The 25,984-nt window shown below is 37.0% G+C and overlaps 1 protein-coding gene across 1 annotated transcript in view; it reads right to left on the minus strand.

Moving 5' to 3' along the window:
• The window catches only part of TPK1 (thiamin pyrophosphokinase 1), a 358,113-nt gene that overhangs the window by 79,684 nt on the left and 252,445 nt on the right, over positions 1-25,984 (minus strand). The window contains exon 8 of the mRNA XM_061198139.1: positions 21,801-21,912. Within this exon, the coding sequence (XP_061054122.1) occupies positions 21,801-21,912 (112 nt within the window). The remainder of the gene's footprint in view (positions 1-21,800; positions 21,913-25,984) is intronic.

Here is a 25,984-nt window from a genome sequence, read left to right on the forward strand (position 1 = left end):
AAAAGCTCTTTTCTAACGATTTAATCATAATCACTTTTCATTCCCTCCAGGATCCATCTATCCTTTGATAAACTTACTATCTACTTTTCCAAATCAATGAAACCAATCTGTACGTTGACTGGAATTTGCTGTTTTATAATCTAAATTACTTTGAAAACAATTTAATAAGGGAAAAGACTCTGGGATCTGTTCTCATCAAAGGTAAAAGGCACAAAACAAGGCATTATTAATACTTCAGAACACACATAACTAAGGAAATCATTCAGCACCATTTCAGGTTATTCCCCCACTTAGGAGATTCATGCATGTTTAAATGAATTAATTTATTTTCTGCAATTTGCTCTTTGAGACCTTAAGTGGCCATTTGCTGTTGCTTATTTCAGAATTCTGTGCCCTTGTTCTGAGTCACCAACTTATAGCTTGAGTGCTCCAGGTGTATTTATGCTCCCAAAGTATTTTAAATTACCCATTAGGAAATCCAATTTCCTATTTATAAGACTCAGAAGTGATTTTCCTCTGTTAACTCTTTTCTTAATTAAGGATATAGGCCTATATTCACAGTTGAATTTTTGTTACTATATTTATTATTGGCCCTATGACAGTCAATATTTTAGAATGTCATTAATATTAGAATCAAAGATAGTCACTTAAGATAGGCCATTCTTGGGTTCTCTTGGGGTTGACATTTGGGGAACCCATAAAATCCATCACCATAATAAAACCACTACTTATTACACTCTGTGCCAAGCACTGTATATGCTATCTCGCTTAATTCTTTGGACAGTCCTATGATGTGGTTTTTATTTTCTCTATCATTAACTCAGTTTTAGAGATGAGAAAGTGTCGGCTTAGAGAAGTAAATCACAAGGTCACACACCTAGTACACAGCGGAATTTCTTTCAAGTTTCACACTGATCCATGAATGTCTGAGGCATGGGATTGTGTTTTAGAGGGTATAGGAATGATTAGGACCCGGTTTCTGCCTCTATTTCTGATCCAGGTAGGGGAAGGAACCTAAGGCAATTATGCAAATCTTACAATCCAAGGCTGGAGTGCCTTAAAGAGATACTCCCAAATGCTCTGAAGATTCAGAGAAATGAAAGATAGCATCTGGTTGGAGGTATACATCTTCAAAAGGCAACAGTTGCTTTAAAGGAGCCTAGAAAATAAGGAGGGCTTCAGAAAATGGAAGCTGTGGATTTCAGAGCATCAATAAATGGCCCATTCTAGGGCAATGGCCTTGAACTATGAGTGACCAACAATAATGAGCCTAAGAATATGAAGGATTTGGTTTTCCTGCGGATTGAGAGCCTACCGTCCAGCGGTGGACTCCACAGATGTGAAAAATTCCTGGATTTTGGACACAGCAGAATTGGATCACAGTGATAAACAGGGTTCCTTTAAGACTTCTGTTTTATGGGATCTCTCAAACACCTTAGCTACACAGACTGTTAAACAGAAAGAAGATCTCCCTTGGCAAATATTACCATTTCTGATTCATCTCAAATACTGTCTCTGGTTCCATCCTAGTGCTGCCTCTTCTACATCCTCTATGCTTTGGTCCAAAATAGTCTGGGACCAGGCAGGGCACTGTACCCATCTCCACCCCAGCCTCCTGCTCTACTTTCGTGGCCGCTGTCCCTAATTCTTTCTAAGAGAATTAACTGTAGCCACTGTTAATGATGCAGATGGAACACGAGGTTCAGAGGCTTAATGAGGCTAATCCTTCTTTCCCGATTTAATTCTGGCACCTACCACGTGACCCCATTCTGTAGAGAGTCTACATTATAGTCTGCAACTAGCTGGTCAGTGCTAGTGCTAGGAACCATTCTAAGTACTCGAGATAAAGCAAAGAACTAGACAGGCAATGTCCTTGCTCTCATGAAGCTTAACTTTTACTGAGGGGAAGAGAGCTATCAATAATTTAATAAGAGTCGAACAGTAATGACTGCAATGAAGAAGATAAAACAGGGCAATGTGCTTTGTTGGGAGGGGAGGGCATGAGTACTATTTCAGATCGGCTTATGAGAAACAATCTCCATGAAGAAGTAACATCTTAGCTGAGACTCAAATGATACAATGTGGGAGATCCATCGGAAGATAGGAAGATATGAAGAATAGTATTCTGGGCAGAGAGAAAAACAAGTACAAAAAGCCTACGGCAGGAACCAAAAGGGCAGTGTGACTAGAGCCAGGGAGTGAGGGGAGAGTGGTACCAGTGGCTGGAGAGGCAGGAGGAGGCCAGATCCTGGAGCAGGACCTCGGCACAGACAGGAATGTGGCTTTTATTTGAAATATGAAGGAAAGTCATTAAAGGGTTCCAAATGCTGGGAGACGTAGTTTTATTTTGGCTTTAAAACGATTGCTCTGGTAACTTTGTGAAGGATGATTTAATAAGGTGATGAAGTAGGAGAGCCCATTGCAGATTCCAGGAGAGATAAGAAGACGGCCTGCCAAAAATGGGCAGAAGACCTAAATAGACATTTCTCCAAAGAAGATATACAGATTGCCAACAAACACATGAAAGGATGCTGAACATCGTTAATCATTAGAGAAATGCAAATCAAAACTACAATGAGATATCACCTCACACCAGTCAGAATGGCCATCATCAAAAGAGCTACAAACAATAAATGCTGGAGAGGGTGTGGAGAAAAGGGAACCCTCTTGCACTGTTGGTAGGAATGTAAATTGATACAGCCACTATGGAGAACAGTATGGAGGTTCCTTAAAAAACTAAAAATAGAACTACCATACGACCCAGCAATCCCACTACTGGGCATATACCCTGAGAAAACCATAATTCAAAAAGAGACATGTACCACAATATTCATTGCAGCACTATTTACAATAGCCAGGACATGGAAGCAACCTAAGTGTCCACTGACAGATGAATGGATAAAGAAGATGTGGCACATATATACAATGGAATATTACTCAGCCATAAAAAGAAATGAAATTGAGTTATTTGTAGTGAGGTGGATGGACCTAGAGTCTGTCATACAGAGTGAAGTAAGTCAGAAAGAGAAAAACAAATACCATATGCTAACACATATACACGGAATCTAAAAAAAGAAATGGTTATGAAGAACCTAGGGGCAGGACAGGAATAAAGATGCAAATGTAGAGAATGGACTTGAGGACACGGGGAGGGGGAAGGGTAAGCTGGGACGAAGTGAGAGAGTGGCATGGACATATATACACTACCAAATGTAAAATAGATAGCTAGTGGGAAGCAGCTGCATAGCACAGGGAGATCAGCTCGGTGCTTTGTGACCACCTAGAGGGGTGGGAACAGGGAGGGTGGGAGGGAGACGCAAGAGGGAGGAGATATGGGGATATATATATATATATACAGCTGATTCACTTTGTTATAAAGCAGAAACTAACATACCACTTGTAAAGCAATTATATTCCAATAAAGATGTTAAAAAAAAAAAAAAAAAAAGAAGAAGATGGCCTGGACTTGGATCATGAAAGAGTAGATGGGGAGAAAGGAAGAAGTCATCTAAGGTTCTTGGTTTGTGCAGCTGTGTCTGGGTTGGTTTACTGACATGGGGAGAACAGAACAGGTGGAGCAAAACCCAAGCATTCTGTCGCGGTCACGTTATCTCAGATAAGGTTCTTAGACATTCATTCAACAAAGGTTTACTCAACAACACCTCTGCACCAGGCACTCCTCTCTGCAGGAGGGACAGCTTCTAAACAAAAGACATGAAGTTTCTATGCTCTAGAGCGGCTTATGTTCCCAGAATTCCAGGGCAAGTGAAGAAAATCAGAGAGGTAAGGGGTGGAGCTATACATGAGAGAAGCAATGGCATGTAGATGTATTTAAAGTTATAGGCTGTGATAAGATCACTTAGGGACAGTTTATAGAGAGAAGGGGCTCAGGACCAAACCAAGCAAAGGACAAGCATTTTCTTAATGAGAAATGAAGAGAGCAAAATAAATCTATTCACGTTCAGGTAACAATTTGTCATCAATTTGTTTGACAGACATAGAAAAGCAACCTCCCCACCACTGCCCACTGAATTCTTAGACTATTTAGGGGCAAGTGCAATAAGGTTATTGATGTACTCTCATTTTCTTCTTCTATTCCTACCTTCTTTATTAAAATTGTATTCATGGGTAAAGTGAAACAGAAAACACAGTTAACTATAAAGTTTCAACTACAAAACTCTAAATAATTTGTGATTGCCCTAACAGCCATAAATCAGTAACAATGCTGCATACATCAGGAGGCACCAATAGGTGAGGGTGAAGGTACATACAATTTCCATAACCCTGACTCTAATCCGCAGGTTACTTTTCAGTCCAAGGAAGCGCACTGGACTGCCAGTGAGAGATAGTATTTTAAGAGTGACCTTAAATCTGCTTTAATGAATTTTTAAAAAAATCAACCAAAATTATGAGTACTTATACTTAGTTACAGATTACTTGTGGCATAATTTATAACTGATGGAGACCATGTGGCACTTGAGAATTATTGCCCCAGGCAACTTGCCAGTCATCAGTGGCCCCCATCCACTTTGTCCACTATTCCCCACTAGAGTTCTTCTAGGGAAATGTTCAGAATTGAAGACTCCTTTATGTTCAACAGTTGGTCCTTGCTGTGGTCTAAAGTTTATTCAAAAGTTATTATTTTTTTTTTAACACACTCCCGTCGATAGGTATTTTACACTTTCTAAATCCTAACTTTATCCCTGTGCCTTATCCACCGATGCTGTGGCCGACTTATTGATAAAGATTCGTGCCACCTATGATCAATGAGTGCCTTCATCCATAAGCATCTTCACCTTAAAACCTAACTCAACATCTCTCATTTCTAGTTTCGAAGGTGGAGCTAAGCATAGTCTCTCTAAAGCCTCCCACTGCTGTGGCCCTTCCCCTCTTCAGCCAGCATTTCCCCATTTCTCCCACCTCTCCTGGGTCTCGAGTTTCTTGCCTCCTTTTGACGTTCAACATAAATAGACTTCTTTTTACACCTTGGACATAAGGGTCTCCTTGATAACAAAACTCCATACCTATATTGTTTCTTGTATCACTGATCAACTTCTTTTAAAAAGCTTAATAAATCTGCTGCCATTGTGCTCTCAACATGCATTTAACTCTTCTCTAACCACCTTGAAAAACAGAAATCTGGCCCTGCCTGTACTATGCTATTACTTTTCTGCATTTTCAAGAGTGACCAAAATATTTCCTCAGTGAAATCCAACCATGTTAACTCTGTTTTGCATATGATCCTACTCACTGGATAAACTATATCATCCTTTCCTCTTCCTGCCTTGCTCACTCTTGCCTGTCATTTTTTTTCAGGATCCACTATTTCTTACCAACATGTAAATACAACTATTTCCCAAGGCTAAGTAACCACTTCCTTATCCATTTCTCATTGATAACAGTAGAAGAATGTATATAATATAGATATGAAAAAGAAGGACCAATTTGATAAGGAATCCTGTTATTTATCAAGTCATTTGAACACCTAGTGTTAAAACTGTTACTAAATAGGATGGGAAGGAAAACTTAAAGGGCTCATGAACTAGAGAAATTAATAATCTAGTTAAGTGGATAAAGATACAAAATGATTGGAACAAACAAACCTAATTTTTACATTTATATAATACTGTAAGAGTGCCCTCTAGGACACAGTAGAATAAACCAAACTAGGGTTTTTCTGTTTTTCTTCTTTTTGCACAGCAAATATTAGAAGTTTCATGAATAAAGACACAATAAGAGAACCAATTCCATTTTCTTTTCTTTTTATAATGATACTTGCCCTCACATTATAGTTTTCCACCATCTTCAACATCTATAAGAGGGGAATCTAAAAATGAAATGCTTTAGACCTTGCCTCATATTAAGAGCAGTAAACAAATGGGTCAGAGAAAAGCATCTAGGGGAGCAATGAATTCACTGAACACTCCAAATCCTCAACATGGTGACATTTCTACAGATTCGCTCCTGCACTGCCCACTCCCTAGATAGGCACCTCTCTCTCTCTCTCTCTCACACACACACACACACACTCATACTAAAAAGCCATCTTTGGTAACATTCATATTCTAAATGGCATCACTTTAAACCATATCAACTTTTGGCAGGGTTTACAACTATTTTCATCCTTAAAATTGAACTTAGCCCTCATTATTCTAATTGTTTTAAAGGTTTATAATATAGAACTCTTGCTTCGGCATCTTTTACTATAATGCAATTGACTCTGTGTCCCATTACAGAATTCATGGGGGTAAAATGCACTTGCTCATTTAAAAAAGGTTGCTAATTACACAAAACATGCAAGGCTCTATCCCAGAGGACTAGGAGGAAACACAGATGACCGCACCAAATCCTTGAGGCGAATGCATTCTAATAAAAGGAATAAAAAATCTGCACAGAGAATGACACTAATAGGTAAACATACTGAAGAGGCGCACAGCACACTTTAGGAATTCAAAGTTAAGAAAGAAAAATCACATTTAGTGAGGAAAGCTTCGTAAAGGACGTGATTTGAAATGGCCCTTGAAGATGAGTGAAGATTTTAGTGGGGGGTAAGGGAGAGGAAGATATTCAAGGGAGAACATATTCTGAGAATACTAGGGGTTGGGGACCTGTTTTAAGGGGGAAATGGCATGTGTGTTGGGCCTCAAGTGCTTTTCACAGGTATTCAGGAGGAGAGAACAAAATAGTCTAATTCTGCTATTGAGAATAAAGAAGGAAGACTTAATGAAAGAGATTGAGATCATTTAGTTCAAAGTCACACATTTTAAAGGAAAGAGAATGAAACCTCATGACAGGTGAGAACAGCACTCATAATTACATCATAATTGCAGCAGCAGTGGGTCAGGATGAGAAGGAGGCTGGCATCTCTGCCTTTCTTCACTTTGTCCGCCCACCTTGGTAATGTATCCTTCTAGAACGGGGGAGCCTTCTTTATTTAATTCGCCTGTTAGTTAGTAATGTACCATGCAAGGTATAGGAAATAAAACTTTATCTACTTTATCTGTAGAATATCAGCCTTTGGTGGGATTCAGGTCAACTGAAAACACCTCAGGTTTGAACATGTACTTTTCTTAATTATATGTCAGATTTAAATTGCCCAGAACCTGTTTCTCTCTCCTGACAGACTTAACACTGATATACTGCAAATAAATAATTTTTTTGATGGTTAAAAATAAAAATTGGTTATCAATTGTAGCTGGTAAAATCAGAAAGCCTTCTTGCTTTGATAATGTTTTCTAAGCATGTTCTTAAGACACACACACACATCCCCACAAGAAAAGCCAGACTTAGGAATAGTTGAGAGACAAGTTGTTAATTTGCAATTAAATGTGGTCTAGAAAACAGATGAGTGAAAAAGGCCGATATGATTTCTCCAAAGTGAAACCTTGCAAATAAATTGAGAGGTGGCCAAAGTATGACGTTGGCACTGGGCCAAGCAGGAGATCACAACACTGCTAATAAATCATTATCAGAAAATGTTGTATTGCTACAGCCAGAGCGTCCATTCTTTCTCAGAGTAAATGAGGAATAATCATCATCATCTCCCATTTCTAGCCTCACCGTGAACTTCTGAAGAGTGAGAACCTTCAGCAAGAGATGATAAACTGTAATGATGACACAGGATGTCCTCCTTTGCAACATTCAAAGCCACTTCCATACAGTGAACCACATGGCACGAAATCTATGAGAAAAGGGGCTGCACATCAACCCCTGACACAGCAACCCCAGACGAAAGTCTCCTGAGTCTGGTCCTCTTGCCGCTTCTCATGGGGACTTTAATTGCCATCACACAGGGAATTAAGGAGGAGACAGTTGTCTCCTTGAAAATTAAGCTCCTGGCATTTATGATCTGGACCCGCTTATTTCTCTGTGGCTTCAGAAGCCACAGTTCCACACTGAAGAAAACCTCTGACATCATCTAGCAACCCTCTTTGTAGAGATTAAGGATCCACATGACATCCTGGGGCCATATAATTCATTCGTTTCATAGTCAGAGCTTGAATCCTATTGTCATCTTTCCTCCACATTATTCACTGAAGTAAATAGCTGTATAAATGTTTTCTGCTACGTTTCAAGGGAAACTCAAGGTACAAATTACACAGAGAGAAGAAGGTAAATTATATGTTATACAATAATCTCCAGAGAGTTCCTTTGTCAAAGGGTTTAAAGCATTGATTTGTTTCCTTTTTTGGCTGTTTTATAATCTCAAAACCAGAAGAAGACCTCTACCCTCTCTTGCTAGTTCCCAAATACACCTCTTAAGCTGGAGAACTTACTTTCTCTCTATGTAATCTGTACCTTGAGTTTTCCTTGCACTGTAACAAAAACACATTATGCAAATATTTCTTCACTACAAACTTTATTTGGGGTCCACAGACATATTTCAAAGCGCCTTTATGCAGATGCTTCTAATTTAGTCTGCATTTTGGGCATTTCCCCAGTGTCATCTGCCCTTCTTTTAACTTAAGCCTAGTGTTCTCTAAGTATTTTCAGCTTTTTCACAATCTGGCCTCCAAGCAATCTACAGGACACAGGAGCAGCTCGGAGCTGAGAAAGCTGCCTGCCATCGAAACCTCCTGCAGCCAAACTATCTTGCCCTTTTATCACTGCTCTTTCCTTTTCATCAAAAATCCTGCTTTAACCATTTATCCCCCTTTGTGAATGCTAAGTACATATTTTTTTTTTCCCTTGAGTCCTTACCACAAATACCTGAGAACCGCGATGAATGACATTTGGTTTATAATCACCCCAGACATCACACATCACGGTGAGCATAAGTTACACTTAAATTACACACTCTTCAAATCCGCATGGGTTCTGATTTGTGGCTCACAGAGTGGAAGGGAATGTCTTAGGTAGGGCTCATATCATGAGTTTAATTTCCAAGGTGTTAATTCTCTGTCTCCTTTGTCTTAGAACCTGCCCAATGTCCGGGAAAATTCTATTTTCACTTAGAAGAAGGATGTTGAGATAGGTTACTTCACCAAGTCGAAAGCTTTTAAAAATAGATATGTAAATAACCAGTGATGGATCCACTTTCTGTGCATGGAGGACTAAGTTAGGAAATATGAACTTGGACAATTCATCTAACATTCTGGGTCTCAGTTTCCTCATCTATAAAATGAGGATAATACGGAAGATAAAATGGTGGAAATATAAAATGAGGATAATAATACTCTGCATTCACAAAGAGTTGATGTTATATACCTGAATAAGAATGAGTGTAGAGAAAAGATAGGTAGAAGAAAGTATATTCAAAACACACAATATGATTATCTGGACCCAGAAGAAAATTATGCCCAGTGAGCTGTTCCCATAGTAAAAGTTCATTCATCTGAACCCCTCGATTCTTTCTCTACAATTCATGTAATGAGCAAAAGTTATTGCTTCCTTGTCTCAATATATTAGCTGGATGGTTGAATGCACAGAGCTCACATCTGAATCAGCACAAAAGTGAAACCTGGAGGAGGGGAAATAGAAAGGGACTCTTGAGCTTATACCAAAGTCATTCTCATCAGTCAACCTGCCCACATAAATACTAGGAAATCAACTCATTTAAACAACTTGGGAGGCATGCCTGAGTTATAATAGTGTTCTTGAGTGCAGGTCAATGAAAAATTGGTCTGCTCACAAATTCCCATTTGTCACATTCCCTACAAATGCATGTTAATTGTTTTCATATTTAAATGCCTAGACTCAACCATAACAAATGTGTGTTGTCAGGTTGTTGGGAGTTTTCTAAAAACAAAACAGGATGATTATGGCATACAGTAAATTACTGTTGGTTTCTTGTGCTCTCAGCAGAATCACAAAAGGGTAAGGACTTAAGAAAAATCATTCATATCTGCTTCAAATCCTACAACGTAGAAAATAGAATTGAAGCTGAGTTAATGAAATATACAGTATTTAATACAAATTTGTTGTAGGCTGTATGTCATTAGTCTTATATGTCTGGAAATGTAATATTTGCTTACCAGTATAATTTTTGAAAATCCTGCAGAATAACATAGTCTAAAAAAAAAATCTTGTTCCTCTTTGTATTTTTCTCCCCAGAGAAATAATATCTACTGCTTATCAAGCTCCCCCTTACCCAACTTTGCCTTTTTCATAAAAGTTGGGTCCTCAAGTTCCCCATGATCGTCATTTTGTGCGATTATTCCTCAGTGTTAATATTCAGAACTTATCAAAAGCGGCAGTTTTGTGTTCTATGACCCCAGACTGATCAAATCTATGTATATAATAAGAAAACCCAAACTTGTACCATATCATAGTACAAGTATATGCGTGCAGCATTGGTGTTTGTGTGTGTGGAAGGGGCAGGAATAAAAGTGACAGCAGATAAGTAGTCAATCAGTAGTTTGCTGGTGTATGCGTGCTCAGCAAATTAATGATACATATCTGATCGATTGTTAAGGACCCGTAGACTCCTGAGATTCTAATAATATGTAACTAAGAAAGCAATATAAGAAGAGTCAAATTTTCTGCCTTTTGTTTTTCACCATCTTAATCACACATCAGATTGCTGCCTGTTATTGGTAGAAAGTATCAGTTTCTTATTAAAATGCAGCCTCAAAGGCTAAAAAAGAGAAGGAATCAAAAAAGGATAGAAAGAAGGAATATGTCTAATAAAAGCCCGATTACAAACTCACAGCTGACCAGATGCAAACCCTCTGACTTCCTTCATGGCTCCCAGGGATCAGAATATACGCTGTACTAAACCTGACCACAATCCTTGGAGAACAGAAACCACAGTGAATGGAAACTGTCACTCTCACCCCTCTTTGTGGACACCAAATAAATCATGCTCACACAGTATTTTGTGTCTATTTTGTCTTGAGTCTTTACCACACATTATCTGAGGCCAAGATGAATAACACTGAGATTCAGTTTCTCAAGGACATGTAAACAGTCTTCATACATTACTTTTCAGAGTAACTGTAAAGATTCAGTGACGTAATAACTGCATTCAATATGTATTATTCCAGGAAATTATTGAACTTATTGATTACAGACTTAAATGATAGCCTCAATAATGGCACCCCCAAAATGTCCACATTATAATCCTCAAAACCTGTAAATAAGTTACTTGCATGGCAGGAGGGATTTTGCAGATGTGATTAAACTAAAAAAGCACGAACTAGGATTATACTGGATTACCCAGTGTAGTCGCAACTTCCTTAAAAGAGGGTGGCTCAGAGTCTGAGTCAGAGAAAGAGAGGTGACAATAGAAGCAAAGGTCAGAGGAAGAGAGATCTGATGATGCTACACTGATGGCCTTGACAGTGAAGGAAGGAATCATGAGTCAAGAAATGTGGGCAGCCTCTGGAGGCTGAAACGGTAAGAAAAGGATTCTCCATTCTAGCCTCCAGGAGGATTGCAGCTCTGTCAATACCTGGATCTTAGTCTCATAAGACCCATTTGGGACTTCAACCTCCAGAACTGCAGATGATGAGCTTGCTGTTTTAGGCCTCTAGTTCGTGGTAACTTGTTACAGCAGCAATTTGGCACTGATACAGCTGAGAACTTGTATCATGAAAATTTTAACAAATATGGTTATATTTTTCAATCTACCTATCAAACATCACACATTTTACATTTACCTATCTTTATATATATTTGAATCTATTATCAAATATCAAAGTTTTCTACACTGCTAGTAGTGAAGGAGTCTAGGAGGGAAAAGCCCTGTGTTGGGATAGAGACATCTGTATTCCAGGCCAGCTCTGGCCCTACAAAACCATGTGATTTGTGGAAGTCACTTTTAGATCTTCATTATTTCATTTGAAAATCATAGGTCAAGACAAACGATGATGTGCCTTTCAACATTCTGATACTATCAATATAATTATCCTAGATTCTAAGTAAAGGAAATAACATTCATATAGTCTGGACGATACATCATAGAAATTGTCATTTGCTGGCACTTACTATCAAGGATACATTAAAAAATCAAGATGTGGTATCAACAATAAAGGTTTCTTTTTTAATATATTCCATTAATCAAGAATGTAATACTCTGTTATTTCCATAACATAGTCGAAAATATAAGAAATCACTAAAAACAGAACTACCATATGATCCAGCAATCCCACTCCTGGGCATATATCTGAAGAAAATCATAATTCGAAAGGATACATGCACCCCAATGTTCATTGCAGCACTATTTACAATAGCCAGGACATGGAAGCAACCTAAATGTCCATCGACGGAGGAATGGATAAAGATGTGGTACATATATATAATGGGATATTACTCAGCCATAAAAAAAAACTAAATAATGCCATCTTCAGCGACATGGATGGACCTAGAGATTGTCATACCAAGTGAAGTCAAAGACAAATATCATATGATATCACTTATACGTGGAATCTAAAAAAATGGTACAAATGAACCTATTTACTAAACAGAAATTGAGTCACAGGTGTAGAAAACAAACTTATGGTTACCGAGGGGGAAGGGGGGGAGGGATAAATTGGGAGATCGGGACTGACATATATACACTACTATATATAAAATAGATAACTAATAAGAACCTACTGTATAGCACAGGGAACTCTATTCAATACTCTGTAATGACCTATATGGGAACAGAATCTAAAAAAGAGTGGATATATGTGTATGTGTAACTGACTCACTTTGCTGTACAACAGAAACTAATACAACATTATAAATCAACTATACTCCAATTTAAAAAAAAAAAACACTTAATACAGCCTAGAGCAATGAACTCAGTATGCACTGTTACACTTTAAATCTTACCAAATATTTGAAAATATTCAGGGCCCTACAAGTAGAAATGTAAGGCTTCCTTGAGAAACCTTTGTGAAAATATTTATCTGTAATTATCATCCTAATTTATTTATACATATATAAATAAATGTAATATTCTAGGTACAGCTATTATGAAAAATAAATCTTTCACACATTTAAATTTACATAAATTTGTGAGGGAACTTATTATTCCTAAAGTTTGAAAGATCCTTAGTGAAAAGTTATTATTGGAGAAAAATCAATATTGGAATTTATAGCTAGCACTTTCCATTTATAAATAAAAATGACCTATGGAAACATTAATGACTTTTCTAAATTAATAATATAAAGCAGTGAAGATGCAAAGCCATTGATGGTTAATTAAACACAGAAGGCGGAAAGGCTGCTCCTTGTCTTTATCCGTGTGTGGAGATAATTGCTTTTTAAAGGAACACTTAGAGATCATTCGATATAATTTCCTATAAATGAAACTGCTTCCCCAGCAGGTTGGGCTTGTTTAAATGTTCAGTGACCTAAACTTCCTCGTTAGAAGGGCCAGCCAGCCCCTGTTATTTATTCATTAGATACAAGCTGGCCCTATAGGTCTCATTCTCTCCTCCCTCCCATGTCTAGCAGCAAGCACACAAATAAAAGAGGGCAGGGTACAAGGCACCACCTATCTTTGGATCAGAACACATTTCAGGTGTCTCCTGCAACCAGAATTTCCTCTGTGCTATGTCCTCCCCAAATGTGCATCCTGCCTGCTAGACCTACTTCACTGGTGTTTCACTCTTGCTGCCTTGGTTGACTTCCCTGGAGGTTCCCTCCTGAATGCCTGGATTTTAAGAGTAGATGTCAGTACCACCCTGATTATAAAACCAGTCAAAGACATCACAAGAAAAAAACTCTGCAAAACAATGTATCTTAGGAATGTGGACGCAAAAATCCTCAAAGATATACTAGGAAACTGAATCCAGCAACACAGAGAAAGAATTATACATCATGACCAAGTGGAACTTATCCAAGGGATTTAAGTTTGATTTAATATCGGAAATTCAATTAATGTAATATATTATTATATCAACAGGATGTTTTTTTTTTAAAAATCACATGATCATCTCAATAGACCAAAAAAAAAGCAAAGTCCAAAACCCTTCCATGATAAAACCACCCAACAAACTAGGAATAGAATAGAATTTCTTCAATCTGATCAGGGACATCTGTGAAAAACCAACAGCTAACATCATAGTTCATGGTAAAAACACTGGATGCTTTCTTTCTATGATCAAGAACAGAACAATTTTATAATACGTGAATTATATTTCAATAACACTGCTTAAAAAATGTCATTTCCTTCCAGCTTAGTTTACTAGTACTAGAATCAACTCTTGCCTTCTAGAAGAGCGTATTGGTCTGATTTCTTTTGCTTAAAAGGTTCAGTCATGGCCATGATCCTTTATAGATACAGAGTGCACAGTTCAAGTACAGTCCTTTGTGAGACCTTTTCCGGGATACAAATATGGAAGTGACGTCATTAGACCTCTGTCCCAGAGCTCCCTCTGACCTACTGCATACAACCGGAAGTGGTATTTTGCAATAACACTTTACACTATTTTTTTTTTAAAGACTGCAACAGTTTGTGATCCTTTAAATATCATAGGTGATTACAATTTTTTTTTAATTTTTAAAGGGTAAAATAATGACTCAAATATAAAATGAACACATCAAAGATTTCAATTAAGTCATTAATTAATGAGAAAACTATTATGATGTAAAAAACTGGTTCAAAGGAGACTACAAAGGACAGACCTATTTAGACAACAAGGAATGCTGAAATGGATTTGCTAATAGATGGAAAATTGGCCATTTATATAGGGTGATAATCCATGGAGTTTTCACAGAACAAAAGTTCAACTGACTTATATGAACAGGAATCATATACAGTATGATCTGCCCTTTATCAGTTAACTTCTAATTCCACAACATTGCAAAATAATCAAAGACAATGAAAAGCTAGGTATCCTATAGAATCATATAACATTTCAAGGACCTCTAGACCAGGCCAAACAATCCACTGAAAGGTACGCAGGTATCTTTTTGCCCATTTCAAAGGCTTTTGCAATTTTTCACAACACATTTAAGAGTGGTATGTCTATGCATATAGTTTGATTCGTAAATTTCTATTCTATTTGATCTACCATATTTTATCAGTTTTAACACATATATTTTCCCCACATCTCTGCAATTATAATTAGTAGCATTTTTTTCTCAGTGTACATAAAATAATAATGCATCTTACAACTGATGACATCTTGGCTATGATGAAATACAGTCACTTCACCAAATTGTAAACTTGAGAAAATGGTCTTGGGGAGGGAAACTTTAGCTAACATCTTCCTTGAGGCAAAAAAAAAAAAATTAATTTTTTAAAAGCCATCCTTATTATCATCACCTTTGATTCCTGAAGCACGTGTTCTATGTAAAAATTGTAACAATCTCTTCAACTCAAAGCAGGTCACTGATTATCAAAAGAATGAAGACACAAAAGATATTGTCCTCGAATCAAAGAAGAAATGTTGACATCACAGTTTCAGAGTGCTTTTTTTCAAGCACTGGACTAGAAAAGCAATAATTAAAATAATAATAAAGACATTTAGAAACATGAAACATCTCACACATTAATGGCGTGAGCTCACAAAGGTATACCTTAAGTGTGTATAGCTATTGTTGAACCATGACAACTGACTAGAATCACCTTGTGAGGCATAATGGAGTAAGAATTCAGAGTTTCTCACTGAAACTGCATTAATAGCAACTGTAGTTGTTGTTGTTTTTTAATAGATGCTTGGACTGTTCCCTTGTTAGGCTGGCACTTAAAAATCCTCAGTGGTGGATGGACCTAGAGCCTGTCATACAGAGTGAAGTTAGTCAGAAAGAGAAAAACAAATACCATATGCTAACACATATATATGGAATCTAAAAAAAAAAAAAAAAAAAAAAAGGTTCTGAAGAACCTAGGGGCAGGACAGGAATAAAGACACAGACGTAGACAATGGACTTGAGGACACGGGGAGGGGGAAGGGTAAGCTGGGACGAAGTGAGAGAGTGGCATGGACATATATACACTATTAAATGTAAAATAGCTAGTGGGAAGCAGCCACATAGCACAGGGAGATCAGCTCTGTGCTTTGTGACCACCTAGAGGGGTGGGATAGGGAGGGTGGGAGGGAGACGCAAGAGGGAGGGGATATGGGGATATATGTGTATGTATAGCTGATTCACTTTGTTATACAGCAGAAACTAACACACTATTGTAAAGCAATTATACTCCAATAAAGATGTATAAATAAATAGGTAGATAGATAGATAGATAGGGGAAAAAAAAACCCTCACAGAGAACTCCTGCAGAAAATCCTGGTACCTGTACACACTTATTACAAAGCATTTCCATACAGATGAAAAATCTTTTCAAACTGTTTTCTCAGAATGTTTTTTCTTTCAAAACTCTTTCACTTGGGCTAGATTTGAGTCTCTTTCAGTCAATGCTACAAAATTATTTCACTCTGTCATTTATATCTATACTTCTTTGAAAAAACACAAAAAAAGGAACAATGAAGAACAATGAATGCATAATTTCAAACTCAATTTGAGTGTTATAAAGCAGAGGCCTGGGCAAATGGAGGGCAACACCATTTAATATTTTTCTTAGGCAAAAGTGTAGAGAAGTTAAAAGTTCTGTCCCTCAGGATTTTTATTTTTCTTCCAAATTACTTTTAATTTCCTACCATTATTGTCCTCTTTCCTATCTCCTTTGCTTTCTTTCCCCTGTCTACAGTTAACTTTCTCTTGTATTTTTCTCTTTATCCCAAATTCATTTTAGTGATTTTTAAAAAACATCAACTTATTTTATATGGAAGGTCTTTCATTTACTAGTTAGAAACAGGAAAAATAGCATTGAAGACCTAAATTCAAATTTTGAGTGTATCAATCCCTTAATGATATGAATTTGGGCAAATCACTAACTAGGGCTTTGAACTACCATGCCCTTATCTGAAAAATGGGGATATCTGAAAAATTTTCAGAATCAATGGACACCAATTATCAGACCTAAGGAAAACCAACTAGAACAAGAGAGAAGTTACACTTAAACATACTGTAGTAAATCTGTAGAACATCAAAGAAAAACATAAGGTCTAAAGAGTGGATAGAGTTAAAGACAGATTATAAACAAATAAGAATTAGTCTGATTGTGGATTCATCGACAGCAACAACAGAAATCCAGAAGAGTATGGCTGGAAGAAAGTTAAAATAAGTTTTTATTATATATGTGGCTGAACTGTTCATCAAGATGGCGGACAAAGAAAAGGCATTTTTTTGATAGAAGAGCAGACTCCTACTCATTCTTTCTTTCCTCACTGATAGGACCTCGGTTTTATTTGGGGTGACTATGTCCTTAGATTAAAAAATTTCATGTCCCAGACTCCTTTGCTGCTAGGGTGGTATTTGATAGTTCTAGCCACTGAGGCAAAACGATTAGATGCAGGAAGGATTTCTGGAAATGCTGGGAATCCCTGATGCCTTGTTTTCCTGCAATATGTGCTGCCCTACTTCCTCTCTTCCGTTTTTTCCCACCTGATGCTGAACGGGGAACACAGTGGCTGGAGTTGCAACAGAGACATCTTATGTTTTGAGGCAAAGGCTGAGGAAACCATAGAAACCTTGCCCTGTAACTACTTAACTCCATACTTTGTTACATGAAGGGGGAAAGGGGGGCAGTTTTTAAAGCTACTATTTCAGTTACTCATAACTGAACACAATCCTATTTGTTACAGATGAAGAAGAAAGAAAAACTTGATTACTAACAAAAATGTGGCTCTATAGAAAACCCAAGTCACTTTTTTAGAAACAATGAAAGTATTCAGCAATATATTAATACAATATAATAAAGTCAATTGTATGTGTATATAGCACTAATGAACTCAGAGAATATCATTTTTATTTATTTATTTATTTTTTGGCCGCACCATGCAAAATGTGGGATCTTAGTTTCCCGACCAGGGATTGAACCCACACCCCCGCATTGGAAGCACGGAGTCTTAACCACTGGACCGCCAAGGAAGTTCTGTAATTTTTAAAGGTGTAGTTACAATAGCAGTACAAAATATAAGGTTTCTACAGACAAAACTTATATAGGAAGTACAGAATCTTTTAGACAAAATTTTTTAATTATCAAAAGCAATTAAAAAGTTCTAATTAAATGGAGAGATACATTATGTTTATGGATGGGAAGACTCAGTTTCATGCAGGAATTCTCTTCCCCAATTGTTCTGGTCTCCCCAAAATAATCTGTAAATTAAATGTAATCCCAATAAAAATTACGATGGAATTGTGTGTGTGACACTTGTCAGGCTAATGCTAACGTTTACAAAGAAGAGAGAAAAGCCAGGAATAGCCATGAAAATTTCGAAGAACAAGGTTGGTAGACTCGACACATTTCAATATTTATTATAAAGCTATGTTAATTAAGGCAGTGTGGTATCAGTACAGGAAGAAGAATGTAAGTCAAAGGAAGAGACTAGAGATCAAAGAAACATACCCGTGAATACGAAAACTTACGGTATATCACAAATCACTGGAAAAAGGATGATAAATGATGCTAGGGCAGTTGGTTATCAGTAAGGAAAAAAATTAGATCCCTAACTCGTATCATACACAAAAATCAATTTCAGGTGAAAGGAGAAACCTAAAAAAAGTCCCCCTCAAAACTAAACTGTGAGAACATCTTTACAACCACAGGGAATAGAAAGATGATTTATGACACAGAAATTACAAATTTGAAAGAAAAAGACTGATAAATTTGACTACCTCTTTAACTTAATAACCTCTCTGTGAAAAAATGGCATAAACAAATGGCAAAGGCAATGTATAGCCAGGAGGAAGATCATTAGGGTCTGAAGAGCTTCTAAGAAAGAAAGAAACAAATAGTCCAAGGGCTAAAAGGGCAAAAGAAAGTAGCAATTCACAGAAGAGGAAACCCACATGGCTAATAACTACAAAAAGATGCTTTTGCAAACCAGCAATCAGAGACCACAATGAAATATCATTGACACTCATCAGACTGGCAAAAATAATTAAATCTGACAATACCGAGAACAAGGTAAGGACGTGAAGCATGGGAACTCCTGTGTACTCCTGAGGCGAGTGTACACTGGCATTCCCACTCTCAGAGCTGTATGGCAGGTCTAGTAAAGAGGAGGATGCCACTGCCTGTGATGCAGCTGTTTTAGTCCCATGTGTACACAGCCTAGAGAAACTCTAGTACCAGACACACACCACAGACTGTTCACAGTATATTGCTATGAATTAAAGTATTATAATAGAGGTAGTTTCGACAAAATTAGTAAAGATACACTTCTGGATGATGGCACCACCACAGGCACTTGCTTTAAACACAGACCGTGATGGGAGATACCACAAATTGAAACAGGTGAATCAGACTACTTTCTGATTCATATCAGAAAGTGGCATCATATTTCAGTGTGGGTACAGACAGGGAGAATGCCAGCCTCCAGACCACCTGAGGAAGATTTTGATGCATTCCCTTACGAGGACTTGCTTATTCTCCTTGACCCAGGATGTGAGCAACTCCTGACTAAGTTACTGTATCTCCTTTCTCCTCCTCTGGGTCCAGCCCTGTCCTGCCACTTTGTAGGTGTGACAGACAAAATGACATCAAGCTCTGCTTTCACAATGACACTGAGTAAAGCAGGACCCTCTCTGTGAAAAAGATCTAGCCATGTCTCTCCAAGCCAGCATGGTGTCATTTCACAGTTATTTTTATGGCTTTTTAATGGCTTTTTTTAATGAGGCAATATTACCTATCAGAAGACCCCATTCATTAGCACTTTTACCACATACCATTGATGAAACACTTGCGTCTCAACTCTGTTGCTTTTCATACCCTGTGAAGTTCCTATTTCTTATTTTCACAGAGTTGTAGAGAAAAAAGTATCTATTTCAAAAGTTGAAGCAATCTGTAAATATATAGGTAAGTAACAGTGTAGAGCATTTCGGCAGGACTGAAACATTATCACAGACAAGAAGATTAAAAGCTCCATCATGCCCAAGGCCCCTTCCTGGACTAAATTTTATTATTCAGATACTGTATGATATCACTTATATGTGGAATTACAAAATACAACCAACTAGTCGATATAACAAAAAAGAAGCAGACTCGCAGATATAGAGAGCAAACTAGTGGTTACCGGTGGAGGGTGGGCGATATAGGGGTAGGGGAGTGGGAGGTGCAAACTACTGGGTGTACAATAGGGATGTACTGCACAACACGGGGGATATAGCTAATGTTTTGTAATAACTGTAAATGGAGTATAACCTTTAAAAATTGTATAAAACATTTTTATAAGTTTAAATTAGAAAAAAAAAGAATTAGGATGTGCATTTTGGTGTGGGACACAGGGGCTCTGAGGATGCTCTAAAGAGCACAGAAGAATCTCTTGTATCCTCCAACTCTTGCCTGTTCCTGTAAGATAAAGGAAGCTATATATATGGTCAACCCTCCTGTTCTCTTTGCACAGTGCCCGGCGTGTCTTGGTGTCGGCCCTGGAAAGTGAGGTCACTACCAGATCCAGGAGGAAGCTCTCACCATTGTCTAGACTGGGTCCTTGGAAAGAATGGGAGCTCCAGACAGTAAAACAATTGTTTTAGGCTGGAAATGTTTTCAAATAAAGCTTCTGATGGGAGCGCATGTCAGTTTCAGCTAACCGCTTCAAAGCCTGTCACAGACTTCTATGCACTGGAGGAGATCTGTTCTCACCGTCCTTTCAAATTCGGATGAGCTTGCCAGACATTTGCTTCAAAATATCTCTAGTTTTTTTCCTAATTGTTTCAGCAATGGCTCATAGAAAGGCCTTTTAAAATATCTTTTAATCTTCAATGTATTTATTTCTTGAAATATTTATTTCCTTGTAGGAACCTCAAAGTTTTACATGTTACAAAAGAATGACATGGTTCCGTATTTTGCTTTTTACAACCTTAGAGGTATTGGTCAATCATGAAATAATCCCTTTGACATTCAATCAAAGCCCTTTGATTAAATTACTGTTATTCTTAGACACTAGGGATGATTCATTTCATAATGCCTGATGGTTTCTTTTGGAATTTATTTCATGAACAGATCCACCTCATTTTTTGTTCTTTTCAAACCAGACAGTTTTAGTATGACTAGTACCGAGGTACAGTACTGAATATAGTTCATAAGTACTGAAGAACATTTTAAAATTTAGTAAGAACAGCTAATCTTATAAAATCTCAGGTGTTTGATTATGAAAATAACTCTATTTTAGTAAGAATAGCTACTTCTCTGGAAAAGTATAGTAGGTTTCAGGCATACAGAATCGCGAAGAAGGCTGGGCAAAGAGTGCTTAGATACGACACCAGAAGTATGATCCATAGAAGAAAAAATTAGACTTCATCAAATTTAAATTAGATTAACTTAATGCACTTAGATAATTAAATTTCAGAAAATAAAAAGATATGCCAAAGACTCTGAGAAAATATTTTCAAATCATATATCTGATAAAGGACTTTTATCCAGAATATATAAGGGAATCTTACAACTCAACATAAAAAAAGAGATAACCCAATTAAAATATATGCAAAAGATCTAAATAGACATTACTCCAAAGAAAATATACGAATGGCCCATAAGCACATGAGAATACGTTCAACATCATTAGTCATCAGGAAAAAGCAGATAAAAACCACAATGAGATAACACTTCATACTCACTAGGATGGGAATAATAATAATAACAACAAGTGTTGGTGAGGATATGGAGAAACTGGAACCTTCATACATCACTGGTAGGAATATAAAATTGGTACAGCTGCTTTGGAAAATAGTCTGGCAGTTCCTTGAAAGGTTAAACATAGAGTTCCCATATGACCTAGCAATTCCACTTCTAATTATTTATCAAGAGACATTTTTAAAAAAAGAAAGAAAACCTCCCTTTGTGCAAGGGTTTTACTTACTGACGTTCCACTTTAGGCCTGTTGTCGTAACCTGATCGCATGGCTGTCCAACAGGAATAAGGCCACACCAATCACCTTCCATTCCGGTATCTACATGCAATTTGTGCTTTCCCTGAGGTAGAGAAGGAATGATCATTAAGATGGGGAAGAGAAAGGAAGGCACATTAATGCTCACTGAAGACCTGGTCATACGCACCAGGTATCATCCTAGGAACTTCACATGGTTTATCATACTTAATCCTAACAACATACTTATGTAATATGTACTGAATTATCCTAGGAACTTTCACCTGACTAAATCCTAGCAACAGTTTTACAAGGTAGTTTATTGTTAATTATTACCTTTATATATCAGAAAATTGAAGTTTGCAGAGATTAAATGTGTCCAGCCAGGACCACACAGGTAACAAGGGGCAGAATCAGGATTCCTACCTATACCTGCCACTTCCAAGATTCCATGTGCTAAAGATATAGCACTAAGTGATACAGAATTCTAGGGTCTTAATCAAACACTTGCTTGAGTGTAAATACAACATTGCTTCCTCAGTAAAATCTCTGCTTTTTATCTGAGAACTGGGCTTCTAGCCTTGAGAATTCAATGTAAACCCTACTAATGGTTAACCTTTTTCCTATACCCACAGCTGCTCTAGGAGATGCTCAGTGGGGCGTACCTCTACCAGGAAATAGAGTATCTGCCCTGAGAAATGAGTATGCTTCTTCTATTCTGATTATGAAAACTGATATAATTTACCATGTTTTCAATTTTTCAGTTTACAAGAAGGTTAAAGTTGAATGTAATGCTCAATCAAGGCCACAAGCTTTGCTTTTAAATAAAATACTTGGAAATGCCTCTCCTACAAAGTAATGCTTTTCCATTCATACCCTATTCATTATCCTCAGGGTATACAGTCTTTGTAGAAAGATACCTCAAGTTCTTATGGAAAAATGTCAAGACATGCATGCATTCAATAATAGAGTAAAAAAGCTATTTTTCATAATTCAAATAACTCTGAAGGAATAAGCTCCAAAAGATATTCTTCATTTTAATAAAATATTGTTTTAAAGTGTATTTAATATATGACATATTATCAAACTAAGGTATCTAGGTCTCCTTGTACAGTCATTTTACTTTTATTGCAAGTATGCCTTTTGTGCTGTATATTGTAAGTTTCTGAGAACTTATTCTACTGTATCCAGGTCTCAACATGCAAGCAGGATTTGTCTTTTGTCAAAAGAGTCCTTTTATTAGGAAAACAATTCTCTAGATTATTATACATATGAATCCTTGTGTTTAACACAAGTTCATTCAGACATTTACTGCCTGTACAATTCATACACATATATTTCCATTTGAACATTCAATCAGAGGGCATAAATTCAATTAGAAGGGCTTAAATACATTCAAACACAAAGAAGATTTTTAAAGAAAATTTAAAATACATTTGAACTTGGTGTCCATCATTGGGAGAAAGGTAGGCCACATTTGTAGATATACACCAAGCAATGGATTAGATGCACACAGAGAAATGTGGATGGATAGAAAACACAATGCATTGTGAAAACATAACACATAGTAAGAAACAGAATCGTGATAAATGACAGAACCTATCTATGTAAATTAAAATAAATGCAAACACAATAAGGCACTTTTTCTACTAACAAAATTAAAAATATATATTCATATATACACACACACTAACATGTTTGCATATGGGAAATGATATAGGGACAAAAGGGAAGCAATGGATCAATCAACCAATGAGGATTCTTGCCTGGACCAGAGATGATAATGTGCTATGAACTAACGAGTACTACTGACCCAACATTGAAATCTCATAAAAATAAAATAACAAATACATATTTTAGCTATGAAGTGATACAAGATTTAGAAATTCTTAGACTCTTCTGAAGGAAAAAAATAGAGAAAATATTCTAATAATTCAGTAATTATTAGTAATTACTAATTACTAAAAACAGTAATTCAAGAAAGAGGAATAATTGGGAGACAGCCATGGGAAAAACTCAGGAGCAAAATAAAAACTTATCTCATTCTTTTTTTTTTTTTTTTTTTTTTTAAACATCTTTATTGAAGTATAATTGCTTTACAATGGTGTGCTAGCTTCTGCTTTACAACAAAGTGAATCAGTTACACATATACATATGTTGCCATATCTCTTCCCTCTTGCATCTCCCTCCCTCCCACCCTCCCTATCCCACCCCTCTAGGTGGTCACAAAGCACCGAGCTGATCTCCCTGTGCTATGCGGCTGCTTCCCACTAGTTATCTATTTTACATTTGGTAGTGTATATATGTCCATGACACTCTCTCACCCTGTCACATCTCACCCCTCCCCCTCCCCATATCCTCAAGTCCATTCTCTAGTAGGTCTGTGTCTTTATTCCCATCTTGCCACTAGGTTCTTCATGACCTCTTTTTTTTTTTTTTTTTTCCCTTAGATTCCATATATATGTGTTAGCATACTGTATTTCTTTTTCTCTTTCTGACTTACTTCACTCTGTATGACAGACTCTAACTCCATCCACCTCATTACAAACACCTCCATTTCATTTCTTTTTATGGCTGAGTAATATTCCATTGTATATATGTGCCACATCTTCTTTATCCATTCATCCGATGATGGACACCTAGGTTGCTTCCATGTCCTGGCTATTGTAAACAGAGCTGCAATGAATATTTTGGTACATGACTCTTTCTGAATTATGGTTTGCTCAGGGTATATGCCCAGTAGTGGGATTGCTGGGTCATATGGTAGTTCTATTTTTAGTTTTTTAAGGAACCTCCATACTGTTCTCCATAGTGGCTGTATCAATTTACATTCCCACCAACAGTGCAAGAGTGTTCCCTTTTCTCCACACCCTCTCCAGCATTTATTGTTTCTAGATTTTTTGATGATGGCCATTCTGACCGGTGTGAGATGATACCTCATTGTAGTTTTGATTTGCATTTCTCTAATGATTAATGATGTTGAGCATTCTTTCATGTGTCTGTTGGCAATCTGTATCTCTTCTTTGGAGAAATGTCTATTTAGGTCTTCTGCCCATTTTTGGATTGGGTTGTTTGTTTTTTTGTTATTGAGCTGCATGAGCTGCTTGTAAATCTTGGAGATTAATCCTTTGTCCGTTGCTTCATTTGCAAATATTTTCTCCCATTCTGAGGGTTGTCTTTTGGTCTTGTTTATGGTTTCCTTTGCTGTGCAAAAGCTTTTAAGTTTCATTAGGTCCCACTTGTTTATTTGTGTTTTTATTTCCATTTCTCTAGGACCTGGGTCAAAAAGGATCTTGCTGTGACTTATGTCATACAGTGTTCTGCCTATGTTTTCCTCTAAGAGTTTGATAGTGTCTGGCCTTACACTTAGGTCTTTAATCCATTTTGAGTTTATTTTTGTGTATGGTGTTAGGGAGTGTTCTAATTTCATACTTTTACATGTACCTGTCCAATTTTCCCAGCACCACTTATTGAAGAGGCTGTCTTTTCTCCACTGTATATGCTTGCCTCCTTTATCAAAGATAAGGTGACCATATGTGCGTGGGCTTATCTCTGGGCTTTCTATCCTGTTCCATTGATCTATATTTCTGTTTTTGTGCCAGTACCAAACTGTCTTGATTACTGTAGCTTTGTAATATAGTCTGAAGTCAGGGAGCCTGATTCCTCCAGCTCCATTTTTCGTTCTCAAGATTGCTTTGGCTATTCGGGGTCTTTTGTGTTTCCATACAAATTGTGAAATTTTTTGTTCTAGTTTTGTGAAAAATGCCAGTGGTAGTTTGATAGGGATTGCATTGAATCTGTAGATTGCTTTGGGTAGCAGAGTCATTTTCACAATGTTGATTCTTCCAATCCAAGAACATGGTATATCTCTCCATCTATTTGTATCATCTTTAATTTCTTTCATCAGTGTCCTATAATTTTCTGCATACAGGTCTTTTGTCTCCTTAGGTAGGATTATTCCTAGGTATTTTATTCTTTTTGTTGCAATGGTAAATGGGAGTGTTTTCTTAATTTCACTTTCAGATTTTTCATCATTAGTATACAGGAATGCAAGAGATTTCTGTGCATTAATTTTGTATCCTGCTACTTTACCAAATTCATTGATTAGCTCTAGTAGTTTTCTGGTAGCATCTTTTGGATTCTCTATGTATAGTATCATGTCATCTGCAAACAGTGAC

Source organism: Eubalaena glacialis, chromosome 8, assembly GCF_028564815.1.
Source record: "Eubalaena glacialis isolate mEubGla1 chromosome 8, mEubGla1.1.hap2.+ XY, whole genome shotgun sequence".
In the NCBI taxonomy this organism is placed as follows: Eukaryota; Metazoa; Chordata; class Mammalia; order Artiodactyla; family Balaenidae; genus Eubalaena; species Eubalaena glacialis.